Source organism: Nymphaea colorata, chromosome 8 (assembly GCF_008831285.2).
Source record: "Nymphaea colorata isolate Beijing-Zhang1983 chromosome 8, ASM883128v2, whole genome shotgun sequence".
NCBI classification, from domain to species: Eukaryota; Viridiplantae; Streptophyta; class Magnoliopsida; order Nymphaeales; family Nymphaeaceae; genus Nymphaea; species Nymphaea colorata.
Genome location: NC_045145.1, coordinates 21,870,289 through 21,886,325, shown reverse-complemented (window position 1 = coordinate 21,886,325; position 16,037 = coordinate 21,870,289). Strand labels below are relative to the sequence as shown.

At 37.2% G+C, this 16,037-nt stretch overlaps 1 protein-coding gene across 2 annotated transcripts; it reads right to left on the bottom strand.

Moving 5' to 3' along the window:
- Positions 1 to 1,497: 1,497 nt before the first annotated feature.
- LOC116258863 (alanine--tRNA ligase, chloroplastic/mitochondrial) lies at positions 1,498 to 14,992 on the bottom strand. Of its 2 annotated transcripts, XM_050079157.1 has the most exons (13): positions 14,818 to 14,992; positions 13,542 to 13,673; positions 13,231 to 13,427; positions 11,021 to 11,199; positions 8,310 to 8,388; positions 7,080 to 7,214; positions 6,844 to 6,993; positions 6,312 to 6,422; positions 5,258 to 6,175; positions 3,527 to 3,799; positions 2,686 to 2,895; positions 2,121 to 2,275; positions 1,498 to 2,027 (listed from the first exon to the last, which is right to left on the bottom strand). In XM_050079157.1, the coding sequence occupies exons 1-13, from the start codon at positions 14,963 to 14,965 to the stop codon at positions 1,691 to 1,693; spliced, it is 3,024 nt and encodes a 1,007-aa protein (XP_049935114.1). In that variant the 5' UTR covers positions 14,966 to 14,992; the 3' UTR covers positions 1,498 to 1,690. The 2 variants fall into 2 exon arrangements, with proteins under 2 accessions (XP_049935114.1, XP_031492151.1); XM_031636291.2 differs by lacking the exons at positions 11,021 to 11,199; positions 13,231 to 13,427; positions 13,542 to 13,673; positions 14,818 to 14,992 and adding an exon at positions 8,495 to 10,971.
- Between the last annotated feature and the right edge of the window lie 1,045 nt (positions 14,993 to 16,037).

Below are 16,037 nucleotides of genomic sequence, written 5' to 3'. Positions count from 1 at the left end.
AGAATCAGAAATCCTCTGCCATGTAAGCACAATATCGATAACCAAGACTCTGATACCAAAATCAACAATTCACGTGGTTAAACCTTTTCCTTCTTCATGCAATGGCTCCCAAGCTGTTGTTTCCTTGAAAATTCTAGTCGCAGACCTCACCACTTTAGGCAAAAACTCTGATTTTGTAAGTCTCAGATCTCAAGAAAATGTAGTAACAAATCCAGCATCGAGAAGGCAAAGATTGTCAACTAAATCTGCCATCACTTTCAGCTGTCCTCAGTTCAGAAACCATGCCGTGTGAATCAGGCAGTCTGGTGATCGATTTTTTCTCTTTTGAAGGCAGCATGATCAAACTGCACCCAATCACAGAGAAACACAGCGATCCATGGTGTACCAATAAATTGTCTTCCCATGCACTCTAATAAGACCCTACATCCAAATTTCCCTCATTTACACTGAATTTGACGAACTTCAGCACAATTTCAATCTTGCAACAGGGCGATTAACACAAACAAAAAACACAGAAATAATCAAATTCTGCAGCAAAAAATGCTCTAAAAATGAACATAAAAATCTTTAGCGAAAAAACCAAAAAGGAAAAATACGAGAATCACAACTAAACCTCTGAAGAGGGAGGTCTTTCTCCAGGATGAAGCACGGAAAGGCTCCGGGTTTCTTGCGGCAGAGGGGAAACCAGTGATAAGAGGTTTACCTAGCATCATTTTCATCTGTTTCAGGCCGAGCCAATCTCCACCTCTCCGAGGACATCCTTCAGCTCTGGCTGGAGACTCCGCCTCATCTGGACTCCCTCTTCTCCTTCTTCCTCTTCTTTATCTGTACCTCTACCTCCTCCATGTTGGAAAGAGAAACCTGAAAAAATGACAACAGGGAAGACAAGTCCGTTCCCTTTTTTGTGGATGATGCCCTGCTTCAGTCGCCTATCTTTCCCTTCCTCTTCCTCTTCCTCCTTCTTTTTTCCATTTATGAATTACACAGCAGGGTTTTTTTTTTTTTCTAGTTTCATAAAAGGTGAAAATTCAGCAGGAAAGGAATGAGGGTGAAAAAGTTAGATCTCTTTGGGTCCAACAATTTTCAACCACTTTCAAGGGTAGAAAATAAAATTTTAGCTAGATGAATTTTCACCCTATTTGTGGGTGTGTTTCAGAACTTCACCCTGAGAATACCAGCGGGGCATTTAAGTGGTGCATCGGAACACACCCTCAAAATCAACTTACGTTTCTGGAACACATTGCTCATCCAGGGATTTCCAAGGGTACAACCACAAACTCATCAATAAGAGGATGGAACACGTAAAGCTTGCCATTACCAGTTACATATAACTTTCACGTTTCAACTGAAATTGGAAGCCCTCATACTAGATGAGCATAAGTGACTAATGTTGATATCTGTCTTCTTTATTTATTCTGGAAGAAGAATCATGTAATGAATGAGAAGAAACAAATATAAACCTGCAATATTTTCACATGGACGAGGAAACAGAAAAAATAACTAATCTGATAGTAGTCTTTCTCTGACAAATTCATATAAATCAATAAATGTAGCGACATCATTTATGCACGTATACATTCGGGTGACATTGCAAAACCATAGTTTGATGCTAACTTTCTACACCCATGACCCATGTGAACATGTGAACCACTCAAATATTCAAGATAGATATTACATATGCTCCTGCAACTTATTTTACACTTTTGGATAACAGAGACAAAATCTCAGTCCTTGCTGCTTCTAATGCCTGAGGTAAGTTCTCTGGCTTTTTTCCACCTGCCTGTGCAAAATTTGGCCTGCCACCACCGCCTCCACCACATATTTTAGCCAGCTTCCCTACAAACTTGCCGGCCTGTATCCCTTGTTCAACAACCTTGGGACTAAAAGCTGCAACCAAACTCACCTTCCCCTCTCCAGGACAAGAACCCAAAACCACCGCTGCAGGATCTTCTAATTTGTTGATGAGAAACTCTGCTGCAGTCTTCAGTGAATCAGCATCAAGATCATCCATGCTTTCAATGAGAATTCTGTAAACAGGAAATGACATCAATTGCATACCTGCAACCTTGTACTCGAAACAAAATCATGCTTGTCAATTGGTCAAGCATTTTTTCTATTACCTAGTTGCAGGAGTACCACATGTAAAACTTTGGCTTTCGATAATGGATGCTTTACATACGGCTACTTCAGCCCGTAAAGCTGAAATTTCATTTCTAGCTTGTTTGAGCTCTTCCATGAGATTTTCAATTCTTGTAGTTACCTCCTCAGCTTTAACCTTTACAGAAGCAAGAAACATAGAATTAGAACGAAGAAAATTATCTCAAATCCTTTTTAGATTCATCAGGTGATCTTACATCAAATGTGTGCAACCAAGTGTAGCCATTAAAAAAATAAACGATAAGTGAAGTTATGCCACCTCACAAGGATTATTACTAGCATCAACTATCACTATTGTGACTATCTTGTAAAGAATTGTGCTAATGATGCATCAATCTCCCATAAGCAAATTGTAGGATCCAACAGTCGGATGAACCCATAGAATAGTCATCCATGAAAACCATATCTTTCTATGTGTCAATACAAACATGAAACTTGTATGTTTCTAAAAATGCAGATAACCGGAAAGCAGATGAACCTGCTTCAGGTAAGAGAATTACATATCCAAGAAAAAAGTTGAACACATACCTTCAGGGTGGTACTTAAATTCTTTAACACATTGTCTCGAACATTTACATAATCAAAAAATGCTTCACCAGCTACTGCCTCAATGCGCCTAATTCCAGAAGCAATCCCTTGTTCTGAAACAATTTTAAATGCTCGTATCTCTGAAGTATTGGTGACATGTGTCCCTCCACAAAGTTCCATAGATACCCCAGGAACTTCTACTACTCGCACCTGATACATGTGCAGAACAAAAACTTATTGAATGGCCAAGTGAATCCCTGAGAGATGGAGTTTTAACTGGAGTAAAGTATGAGCAGATGTTATCAAGATGTCAAACTACATTGATTGCAAATACCAAACTGTGAAAATTGATCATCCCACAGCTAGCCATCAAAGCTTATCAACACGACCTGCCTATTACATAATCGAATTTCATCCAAAAGTATTTTTTTTTTTCTATTGATCTTTATAGTTTCAATTCTTCTTCAACAACATACATGAGAAACCACTAGAATATTTACTTCATCGAGAAAGCAAGTATAACAAAGCACTACCAGATAACTGTAACAAAATACTTTATTCTAATAAACGTGAAGGACACCGGTTACACACTCAAATATCTCTCTCTATGCAAAACATACACTCACGTTTTAAATAGTATGTAAGGTACGATATTCCCTGGACAGTAGTATATTAACCAAAAGCAGGATAATTGAGAATCAAAAGCTACATTATGCTTAGAAAAGTTTCCATGACAAAAGAAGATGGGGCATTCCTCATAAACTTTGTCGCAAAAACAAGCATGAACAATAGGAGGGAACAGAAAACACACTAATCTGGTTAAGAGAAATAGGGCCCAAACCTGATCTTCATACTTCTCACCAAACATTGCAATAGCCCCAGCCCTTTTGGCTTCAACAAGAGGCATGACTTGTGTCTGCAGAGGAGTAGCATCACTAATCCATCGGTTTACAAGTCCTTCAACTTCCAGTATCTCATGCTCAGAAAGCGGGCGATGAAAATTAAAGTCAAACCTCAGGCGATCAAAGTCCACCAATGAACCTGCTTGTGATGTAGCTTCACCTATGGTCAACTTCAGAGCTGATTGCAGCAGATGTGTAGCAGTATGGTGAACCTACCATGTGTCAAGAGAGAGACAATAGATTAAGTTCATTCTTCCTACTACCTGTACAGGTTAAGAACATTGTTTTAAACTCTAGTAATTTATTTGAAGCTAAAACATTTCTCTCTCTCTCTCTCTCTCTCTCTCTCTCTCTCTCTCTCTACATTACATCTATTTGCAGAATCCACATACTGATTTGCTGCGGAATTATAGGAAGTCTGGGCTAGAAACTCGAAAGTGATGCTTTCTGGAAGAAACTAGATGTTGATGGTAATAAAAACTTCATTTTCTGATTCTTCCATGGGCAAGGACCAAAAGACCCAACCTAAAAGGTTTCTCAAGCTTTTTTTTTTATTCAGTAGCACACTACTCAACAGTGAAAGGACATTGTAGGTACACCGTACACCAATGCTCTGGAACACAGTGCATGTGCATGTATAAAGAGACATAGTAACAGACAGTTTCTCGCTATCAACCAAATTGACTAATTTCATAAAAGTAGGTGATCTTCCCTTTACCAGTGAAAGATGCCTTTTGGATCAAAACTCCTGAATATAGGTCAATGGATCAGCTTTAGACTTGTGCACTAAGTTTTACCAATGGCTGTGAAATAAAGTATGCAAGGACACACACACTAAGTGTTAAGTCAAGGTTTGGTTTTGGGTTGAGCCAGACCCAATCCATTTAGCATGTGGGCGGTGACAAACTTGTAAGATGTTTTATTCTTTTGTGTATTTTATTTGCAACTTAAGTGTGATTAGCTTTAAGTAATGAATGGGGTGGGTGCTAACCCTAAGGCCCCTGTTTTCTTCTCTCTCTCTTCTCGTGCAGACTTCTTCTCTCCTCTTCCTCTCGTGTCTTCTTTAAGATCCCATCCGGTGGTGATCTAACAAAATCTTACACTAAGCACTTGTTAATTTTTTCCTAACAATCAAGATAATAGGTAGAAAATAACTGTAACGATGAAGGATAGGGGAAATATTATGACCATAAAAAGGAACAGCATGAAGATTGTAAGCCAAGACAGGAGCAGTAAGAAGTACATAGAGTTGACTCAACAAAATAAAGAAGAAACTTTGTAAAGTTTCATCCAAATTGCACTGAGGAGTTCCTAAAATATGATATCCTTGAATCAACTTCAGCATGCAATACCATCCAATGTCAGTACTTGGTGTACTCCAGAATAACATCGTAAAATGGCAGGCTCTTTTATTATATTAGAAAAAATGCAACTTATCCTTCAGAGAAACAAGATGGAAGCATGCCGAAGAAAAGGGACAAGCGCAACAAGTTAAAAACACAATTCAGTGTTGCCACTTTTAGGCAAGTTTGGACAAAAATTATTGCAGCTATGATGCTGGGAGATAGTTTCTAGTAGACTGACCAAGCTAGGAGAATAACTACTGAAATGCTTCCAAATCAGTCCAATTACCAGTTCAAATTTGGCATGTAAACAGTGAAGGTCTTTACCCTTGCACGATTTCTCAGATTTGCATCAACTGCAGCATCAACGTCCTTACCAACCACAACAAGGCCCTGCTTAACAATGCCTTTATGCACAAAAAGACTCCCATTGGACTTCTTAACATCTTTGACCTCCACAATACTTTTGGCAGTGTCTCCAGTGCCTAAGACATAAAGAAATCCACAATCTCCAACTTGACCACCTGATTCTGCATAAAAGGGCGTTCTGTTTAGTAAAACTTCTACTTCATTTCCTTCTAAAGCCTCTTTTGCAGGTTTCCCGTCCAATAGCAAGCCTTGAACTGTTGCCTTTGCAGAAAGGGTTTCATATCCTAAAAATTCAGTATCGGGAATGCATGTTAGTTCTGAAACAGCAGTTGCAACTGACAGCTTGACAGCATTGTGAGCAGCCTGAGATTGTTGCCGTTGGTTTTCCATTTCAAGATCAAAACCCACCATATCAAGGGAGACACCTCGTTCCTCAGCAATTTCACTCGTAATTTCAACAGGAAACCCAAATGTGTCATACAAAAGGAATACATCCTTCCCTGACAAGCAAGGTCTAGTGCTTCCATTACCAGCAGCACCTGCCAAAGCATTTTCTAGGAGTTGGTCTAGCAGTTTTTCTCCCCTTTCTAGCGTCTGGACAAATCGCAGCTCTTCTCTTTTCAGTTCCTCAAGAATATGAGCAGATCTATCCTTTACATCTGGATTTATATCAGAGCTCAATTCTATGACTTTCCCAGCAATTTCTGGCAGAAAAGCTCCCTCAGATTCATCCCTGCCATCTCTTATACCAAGCAACCTACAAGTTCGGACAACTCTCCTGATGAGCCTACGGACAACATAACCCCTGCCTAGATTTGACGGCAAAACACCATCCGACAGAAGGTAGACCACTGCACGCATATGGTCTCCAATGATCTACAAGAAATAGAAATATAGTGATGTCACTAACATGTAAATCTATAAAGCTTCTGTGTTGCATGTGAAACCAAATTACCAGAAAAGTCCTATTATATTAACTTAAAATGCTCAAGGAACTGAAAGCCTATCTTACCTTAAGATGGGTCTTTGTCTGTTCATTGGCTTCAGGATATGCAACTCTGGCCAACTCTGCTGCCTTCTCTATGATAGGATAGATCAAGTCAGTTTCATAGTTATTAGGAACCTGCATTGCAAACAATATTAATATTAGGTGGGCATCACTCAAAACTTCAAACATCCTTCATAAGAATGCATTCCGAGTTTAGATTGATTCATTTGCAAAGTAAATAATAAAACCAGATCTATGCCTAGTTCTGAAGTCCAGGGAATAGGAGATGATTTGAAATCGTATAGCCAGGTAAAATGTCATGTGTTTCTGGGAAAAAGTGCATGCTTATCTAGAGATCATTCAGTTGTGTTTACATACAAATTCATACCTCGGTGGATGTTTTATGTGGACCGACAAACTTTCTACCTGATGAATCATTTCTGTTGTATTTACATACAAATTCATGCCTTGGTGGATGTTTTATGTGGACCACAAACTTTCTACCTGATGAGAATCAAAACCAGAGAAATATGTTCCAAACAAAATACAGCTTTACCTTCTGAAGGATCCGAGCCATGCGTTCAAGACCCATTCCTGTGTCTATGTTCTTCTGCAGTAATGGCTCAAGTGTTCCATCATCTGTCTTGTTATATTGCATGAATACCAAATTATAGAATTCAAGGAATCTGCTATCATCCCCTAAATCCTGTACAAAAAGCCAGTAGAAGAAATGATGAAGAGTGCAACACTCATGAGACAATGTTTTGCAGCATCAGTTATTCTAACACATACAACATCCAAACAGCCTCTTTCTGGATGGAAATCATAATATATCTCTGAGCAAGGACCACATGGACCAGTAACCCCACTCTTCCAAAAGTTGTCATCTTCACCCATCCTTTTAATTCGTTCAGCTGGGACACCAACCTGTGCAAACCAACAAAATTAATTTCAACTGTAAATATCTGCTAAACATTGAGGGCTATGAATCACCATCATAGAAAATCAAAAGCAAGTTTCTTTAAACAAATCTACGATAAACCCTGACCTACCTGATCACAAACAAAGGCAGAAAAACTTCAAAAAAAAAAGAAAAAAAGGAAAAAGCAATTCTCCTCCATGATCTGGGACAGGAGCCGGAAAGCACTTTTTGAGACCATACATATGCAGATCATATTATGCATGCGAAATATATGAGAAATGACCAAATATGATACAGATACCAATACATAGAAAATGTTATAATTTTTGTGGGTTAAAGAAAAATACTTGTTATGAGATATTATAAGCATGATAAAATAAGAACATTTCCAAGAACACAGTAACACACAGAAAAAAGAACTTCAACCAAAATCCAAGATTGTATATAGAAATAATCACATCCCAATTTGGAGTCTGAAATGGGCTGGCAGCCACATCATAAGTTTGAATTTCTACATGGCTTCTGCTCCAATTAGAAGGATTCTGATGATGGGTTGTGGCTCAGAAATATCAGAGATGTCTCTTTTTCCATATTATAAGTTGTAATTTTATGTAATGGCTGTGCGTTTGCAACCAACATCATCCTTTCTTACTGGCCTCTTGTTAATCGTCACAATAACTTTCTGTAAATCTTATTCGTGTGGTATTCTATCATTCTCAAAGTCACTTCTCACCCGAATATGCGTATGAAAAAAGCAGAATTATTCCACCAGATCCTGTGTTCATATAAGGCATAAGAATGGATTTTCAAGCTATCTCACTATTAACAAAGCCCCCCAAAAAAACTAAAATTAAAAATTCAGCAATTAATTATTTGGAACTTCAATGGCTATGCAGGATGAGTACGAGGGCCTGCATCAGCTATGCCTGTATTCATATGACTAAAGAAAGATGATTTCAAGTAAACAAGAGATATGTTTACAAGAAAGAAAAAAATATAAAATGATGATTAGAACAGCAGCAACAGACTGACATGGAAAACAAAATCCCTAAAGGATTCACAACAGTATTCCACAATAATCTGCATAGGTTAAGACCTACTTCTTTGTGCCATATGGAAAATGCTTCATCGTCATCCTGAAAAACACTGATCCACAGTCTCTCTGGAGGCAGCTTAAACCTGTATGTTACGGTTTGAAAATAAATAAAAAATATTTGAAAAAATTAGTTGAACTCAGATAGTGAAACTGAAAATATAAGAGCATATCTGCATTTTTAAGAAGTACCTGAAACTTAAGATAGAAACTAGTGTAACTGTGTATGTCAATCGCCAAGGCAAACTCAAGTCATTTTCTGGACACCATATGAGACTCATGCATATGAATGCTGCCTTGGAGTACGTCTTTGAACACAACTGATTTTACGAAGTTAGTTTTACAGATGGTATCTCAAGACAGAACCCTCGGATCCACATGTGCTGAATCAGATAGAGTTCATATGGTGCATGCTTGATAATTTAACTTCAAGCATGTGGCATGATCAATGTAATTCCGCTCTTGTGTGCTCTTTCTGTATGACTTTTGTATAAGCAAAAATAACCAGTTCAAGAATACACAATGAAAAACTTATATAGCATAGCTCACATAACTTCCTAATTTGATGTGCTGGACATAAGCTGTCATTAAGAAAATGCCAAAATGGAATAAATCATAGCCACAAATATCGTTCTCGGGTTTTTATCGGCGAGGTTTTTCTTGGATATTTGTCGGCAAAGTCATTTTTTTGGGAAAAATCTCGGGAAAGCCTCAATTTTAAAAAAAAAATAAAAAAAAAATCAGAATGTTAGGTAAAAATTCAAGAAATGAAAAACTAACAAGTATTGTATTGCATTTAGGAGGTCATGTTAAATACCTAAAACAAAGAGGAAATAAAACAATTAAACAAAAGTTGAAAAAAATAAAAACAGAAAATGAAATAAAAAAGTAAATGAAAAATTACGATAAATCGCATTAAAATAGCGATAAATTCATTTCTACCATTTTTTAATAAATTAATAAATAGGGATATTCTCTCGTTTTATCATTTTCTTTGTTTTTTTCATTAATATCGCGATATTTTCAAAAATACTATGATATTTGTGGCTATGGAATAAATGGCCAAGAGTCTGAAATTCTTACTGTATTGAAGAAACCCTTACATGAAGTGTCAGACCAAAGTTGCCCAAGATGGAAGAAAAATCAAGAAGCACAGGAAGCAGAAGCAATGAATGAGTGGAAAGGGAGAAATTGAAGGGAACTTGCATTCAGCAGGTAAAAGGACTTCCATTGGAATAGCATAATATTTCAAATGTTTATTGCAGTTCAAAAAAAAAGTGCAATATAAATTGTCCCTTATTTGGTGATAGATATGTGAACAATTTTAAGAGGCTTCTCAAGGCGTGGGCAAATGGTTCATAGATTGGATCAACAATATCAATATTTGACATGTCTATTTCTGCTGCCATACTATTACTGCAGCAAGGTAAGATCACCAAATAAAATCAACTGATGTAACTCTCTGTACTAGGGATGCAAACAATTTGTATTAAGGTCAGATCACAAGCTTTATGGAATTGCACTTATCAGACCTTAGTATTCAAATTTTGATTTGGAAACAAACCTAATTTTAAAATTGTATCCAGACAAAACTTGCACAATTTCTGAGTTCATGCAATCTGGGTGGATCTTTATTTGATCCCAGTCAGGTCTCGAACTCAAGTTCAGATTTAGTAGTGAAACCTCGTACCAAATGCAAATCCAGTTAATAATCTGATATGGCTTTCTTCACCGGAACAAAGTAATGGTTTCAGATTCAGGTTGTTAATATGTCCGACCAATTGACAACCCTAACCCCTACCTGTGACAATGGACGCAATGGACTACAACTTTATTAACACCTTAACAAATATGTCTGAAATAAATAACCAAGGCATGTGAAAACATGATCAACAAAGGAATCAAAAAAACGATTGTAACTGAAGTATGCAATTAAGGAATTATATAGTAGTCATACAAGAATCTTATGTATAGTGAAAGCAGAAGGAGATCTCACGATAAAGTTAGATCCTAAACTAGCAGGACTACAATCACTTGCATTGCTTAAGAAAATGCAATTTTCAGATCAAGACAAGGCTGACAAACTCAGGGAAGACAATTAGATCCACATATATAGGTGTGCACATAGAACCATGTATAACCTCTAAAAATCTCACGTAAAATTATATGGATTCCAGGGGCTCCATGATACAGAGTCACAGACTAGCTATACAATTTGAAAGTTGTGGTACAAAGTCACAAACATACAACAAGCAAACATGGCAACCAAAAAGAAAATAGACAACAAGTTGAGTAGGTAAGACACAGCATATAGTCATTTCCAATCTGATCAATCATAACCACCATAAACAAAATCAATCTTTCACCACCAAAATGGTACTGCAACTACAGCTAAGAAATAAGAAAAAGAAGGCATCAGTTTGTCATGAGAGAAAACTTAAACCCAAACAATGAATCAAGTGAAACTCAACCTTGATAACCAGACTAAGAAGCATATCAGGACGTTAACTAGTACATACACATGGGAAACTAGCATCAAAATGTAAACAGGGAGGTTGCAGTATCACAAATGATCACCTTCAAATGGCAACTAAGGTTCATAATAACAATATTGGTACCTATGGTAGAGAGACAGTAGACAACATTTGTAAGTATTACAATATCTAGCGCATAATTTACCCATCCATCTAATGTTCAGCAATAATAACTTTGTCATACTCCATGGTTATCAGCTCCCATGCCCAGGTGACGGCCTCCCTCTTGAAATAATCACCAAAGCTGAAGTTGCCAAGCATCTCAAAAAATGTATGATGTCGGCTCGTTCTACCAACATTTTCAACGTCGTTGGTTCTTATGCACCTTTGAGATGTAGTTGCACGTGCTACTTGCCTAGGAACCTGTACATAAAAAAGACAGTGTATTGGATAAAGCAGAGCACCCGTAGCATAATAGCCTCACAAATATATAACGTCATAGATTTCTCTGAGAGTCTAACTTTGTGCAAGTAAACAGATGTTTACTACAATATTTTCATTGAAGCAACAAAGGGCATTTCAAACATTGTTCATGAAGCATCAATTACCAAACTACCCACTTACTTTCCTGATGAACTCCTCCAATGTTGGTTCTCATCTAAGTCACAGGGTGCGTAACAATGTTGATATGGAATTTAGGGACACGGGTATGTAAAGCATACCAGGTATTTCATGGTTTATGTCTGGATCAGATCCAAATCCAAGTCATTCCATTTTAAGGCATTCAATTTTCTATCTTTAATTACAACGCATTATTATTTACTTATGAACTTATAAACTACTTTGAATTTTTGGGGTCAGTGCAAATTAGGAACTATGAATTATTTTACTTGAATGTTTGTATACAGCAAGGGTGTGTGTGTGCGTGTATATATAAGTCTGTGTAATTATATACACACGCAACCTGCTGTACCCCAGCACCCACATCTTTTAAAATTGGCATGTTCAAACCCATACATTTACCCATACCCATGTGATCTATGGGTATGGTTTGGGTATGGGTACGGATACAACAACTTTAAAAATTGTGGGTACGGGGGTACGGCAGGATATATATATGTATATGTGCAAAATAACACAAAAAAATCAAAATGAAAGCAACATTTTAATAAACAAGTGATATAGATAAAAACATTATATGTTAATGAACAATAACTCTAAGAATAGAATGAAAAGGTAGAAAAAATTAAATCAAAGTAAAATTAAGCAGTTTGGATCTAAAAGTACTCAAGTGTGTCCAAGTACCCATTTTAGGTATGGGTACAGCGACACAGGTACGTGGACCTTATTGAATTACTCATGTGACTTAACATGTGACTTAGGTTCTCATTTTCTAGCAAAATGTAGAAGATGAGATCAGGATTCTCAAGGTTGGATCCTAGCACCTCAGGTATTTGCCTAGGACATCTAGGTAAAATCTACATTTTCAGCAACAGAACCTGTTTGGGCTTCTGCACAGCTGAGGTTTCAATCAAAAGCTCAACTGGCCATTCATGACACCTGTATCCTGGGCTTTGCTGTTCAATTGTATGTATTTGCACATGAAGACTATATACTAAAGTATATACAACATGTATTTAAGTATGTCTATACTATATAATATGTAAATATATGGTATTTTCCCTTTTCTTTGTTTTTTCCAATATGCTTTTGTTTTGTTATTGACAAGAAATTAACATCATGCCCAGACAGCTCAAATTCCAGCTATTGGGAGCTTTCCAGTACTGGAACATGTACATCTTGTCTATATGGTGGGCCGGCTGCCCCTTGCTTTATGTATGCTACAATGGTGATTAGAGAGGATTTCTTACTAATAAAATATGGTCTACTGTTTTTTGCACAAAGTCCTTTATACACTTTGTGTGTGTAGTTTTGTAACTCCACTTTATCTCTCTTGAGAGTTGAGTGTAACTTTGATTCTTAAGTGTGAGCATGTCCTAGAAGCCTACTTCCTACCATCTATTTACAGTGACTAAAACAATGCCCAAACCCGTAATGTGCCAGATAGATTGTCAGCATAACTAAATGACTGCTTTCTTCTTGGTGTGTAAAGTTCTAGTTTCCTTGATCAATTCCAATTCCCATATCAATTGGGCATGATTCATAATAAATGCGCTCAAGTCTGGTTTTCAGAACCCAGAAGTTGCTATAGATAGTCTTAATTATAATTACTATTCACACAATTTCACTTGACAACACTGACAGCACAAAAATTGTATACTTGCAAAAATGGCCAATATGCAGGTACACAACATTTTGAACTTCGTAGTTTTCAGTTTATACATTTATGCTACCGATAAAAAGTGGAAAACACACTGGGCTCCAGAAAAATATCTTAAGAACATTTTTGATATCCAGAAAGAAAGTTCTGTAAGGACGTTCAACAGATCACACCTGACCAAGAAAGATAGGCTTAAACTGAAGCATCCCAGCTATAGTAAGCAGGACTGTGGGATCATCTGGCACAAGGGAGGCACTTGGAAGAATGGCATGACTACGAGAAGCATAAAACTGAAGAAAACGTTGGCGTATTTGATCTCCACTCAAAGGGTTTTCTGAATCTTTTCCTGGTGATATTTCTGTCAAGGCCTCTAATATGTTAAAACAAAAAAATTGATCAGACAAACCTCATCTTAGCACTGAAGGAGAAAGCGAAACACAAGAAGGTTACTTTCAATTCTGACATTCAATATAAAAAATTGTACCAGAGAGAGAACTTGATTTAATTCTGACTGAAATTTGTCCATTTAGAACCTTCTTCGATGTAGATTTGTAGAATGTTCTTGGGAAGATTTTGAAAGTTGAAATTGAACTAATGCCAAATTGTTTCTCCCAACCTGAAACGGCCATGTACTTTCAGATGAGAAAAAATATGGAACAGAACACACAGTAATAGAAGGCAACTGAGAAGGCAAATTGCAAAGCAGAAAATATTCCTTTCCACTGATAAAATACGAATAGCCAGATTAAAATCTGTTACTAACAATGCTCTGGCACTATTTTGCAAATACTGGTCTCTTTCCTTTATGAAAGAAGATTATACCAGTGGATCTAAAAACATATGCTGCGACTCTTTCACAAGGAAGTTTGACTATTGAAACATTCACAAGATAACTAGGAACAACTGCAGCTTTATAAGACTTTTCCGTTATCATTCTGGTGTCTAAATGTTCTCCAAGTGAGGCTTTTCAAGAAACATTTTCATTATAAAAAACGTCAGTTGAAGAGTTGACATGACGAATGAACTACCAAATCTCGAAACAAAATAAAGAAATCTGCCTATATCGAGAAGGTACAGTGCATTAAGTGACAAGGACGTGACTGATCAAATTCAGCTATGACAATGTTATATCACAGAAAGCAGGGACGAAATCCACTATCATCAATATCTTTATAAACCACAGAGATCGTTTAAGTGAATCTATCTTTATGTTGATTAATTTGATCAGGATTTCCAAATTTGCCTATATTTCTATGATTAAATGTGTTATTCCGCCAGTCGAGCACTAACCATACAAACAGTTTTCCAGTCAGACCAAAGTTAAGGTGAAACTTTATATTCTCTGTCGGAGTCTTTTCACCCATCACTTTGCGCCTCGATTCAGCACTCAACGTCAGCCTATCATTCTTAGGATGGTTTAGTACCAGAAAGGATACCGCATAACATTTTCTCAGAAACCAATTACTCAACAGGTTACCCAACTATTTCCCAGTCCATTACGACCATATTTTCTGAGTCAGCGGCTCTATCAATTCGTTATTTCAATTTTCAACAAATTCGCCAATCAAAACGTAAAGTAATTAATTGCACCATAAGACCTTAAAACATTTCCAATAAAAAAAAACCACTTTCCGCAGGTCCTCCAAAAAGATAGAAAACCTAAAATCCAGAGTGCAAGGCAAACCAACACCGGCGAGAAGCAAAGAAAAAGAAGAGAAAAAGTTGGAGGCTTGTAGAGAAATAGGAGCGTGGAAGAATACCAGCAAGTGGAAGCCTTCTGGAAGGGTCACGAAGGCTCGAGAAGTCGAGAAGCAAGGCTCCTCTCTGCAGAGAGATGGAGGGAGCGAAGGCGTCCATGGCGGGAGAGGGGAGGAGAGAGGAGAGCAACGTTCCCTTGATGCTGTTCATTCAAATTCTCTCGTTATGCGGTTGAGTGTTCGTGGATAAACCATAGTGTATTAATGTTTGGCTGTGGCATTGTGCTGAAAACGGATCGGATATGCTTAAATATTACATCCAAATTACGGATAAGATTATCCGGATCTGCTTGAACGGATTTCATTTGGACTCGCTTCAACGTTTTAGGTTTGGTATAAATTTTATAGACCCAGGTTAACATTTAATTTCTGTTGTTGATAAGTGTTTCATTCTACCGTCCGGCTGAGATCCGAAGCCCCCACTCTTCATGTTAACATTTAATTCAAATGAAATTTTTGCATCGAACAATAATAACAGCACGACCACTTCAGATCTGGATCCAACTCTACATTATCAAAACCTTATTCTATCTCTCATGCAATTTCAAATCAGGTATTAGCAATTTATGTTCGATTTTTCATGAAGATCCTGCAAAGAAAAAGGCCTTTTCGCCCATGGCATTGTTAAGGAATTGGGTATGATACTGGTAAAGTTGTCGACGGATCTGATTCAAGATATTGGTACTATGTCCAGGTCCAAATATGAAACGCATTGCCTTCCTTTTCCCTTTGCCAATCGCCCGCAGCTAGTTTTCCTTTCTTACATGCTTGCCTGAAGCGATGCATTTACATAAGAATTTCAAATTGAAGGTTGTCAACAAGTAAAATGAGAAACATTTGCTAACAGACTCAATCTCTAATGGGCCTTACTTTGTCTTGGGCCTGACCAATTTGCAATGCCATCAATAATTTAATGCAAGAAGCAAGTGTTTTCATAATATATACTAATAACTACAAATCAGATAACTGGTATTCTAGTTCGTTCACGTAAAGCACCACCAAGACTATATTCTTAATGTACCATGGTCAGTTCTTCTAGGGAACTGGTATATACAAGGTATCAGCTGCTTGTTGCATAAAATGTTGTCTGACCTTGAGCATGAATGTAACTAAGCGAGTAGCGTTTGCATATAAAACCACAGAAAACCATTTGCTTTTTTTCTCACTGGGTAGTCAAATTGAATAAGATTAGATAGGTTAACACACAACCAACCCAATTTCAC

Bases quoted from the DNA above. Each gene is read 5' to 3' on its own strand.
- LOC116258863 (XM_050079157.1), bottom strand. From the start codon at position 14,965: ATGAACAGCATCAAGGGAACGTTGCTCTCCTCTCTCCTCCCCTCTCCC. The intron at 7,215-8,309 runs GTAGGTCTTAAC...TGGTTTGCACAG, and splicing joins TTTCCATATGGCACAAAGAA to GTTGGTGTCCCAGCTGAACG. The intron at 2,276-2,685 runs GTATGTGTTCAA...GCTTCTGTAAAG, and splicing joins ATTTAAGTACCACCCTGAAG to GTTAAAGCTGAGGAGGTAAC.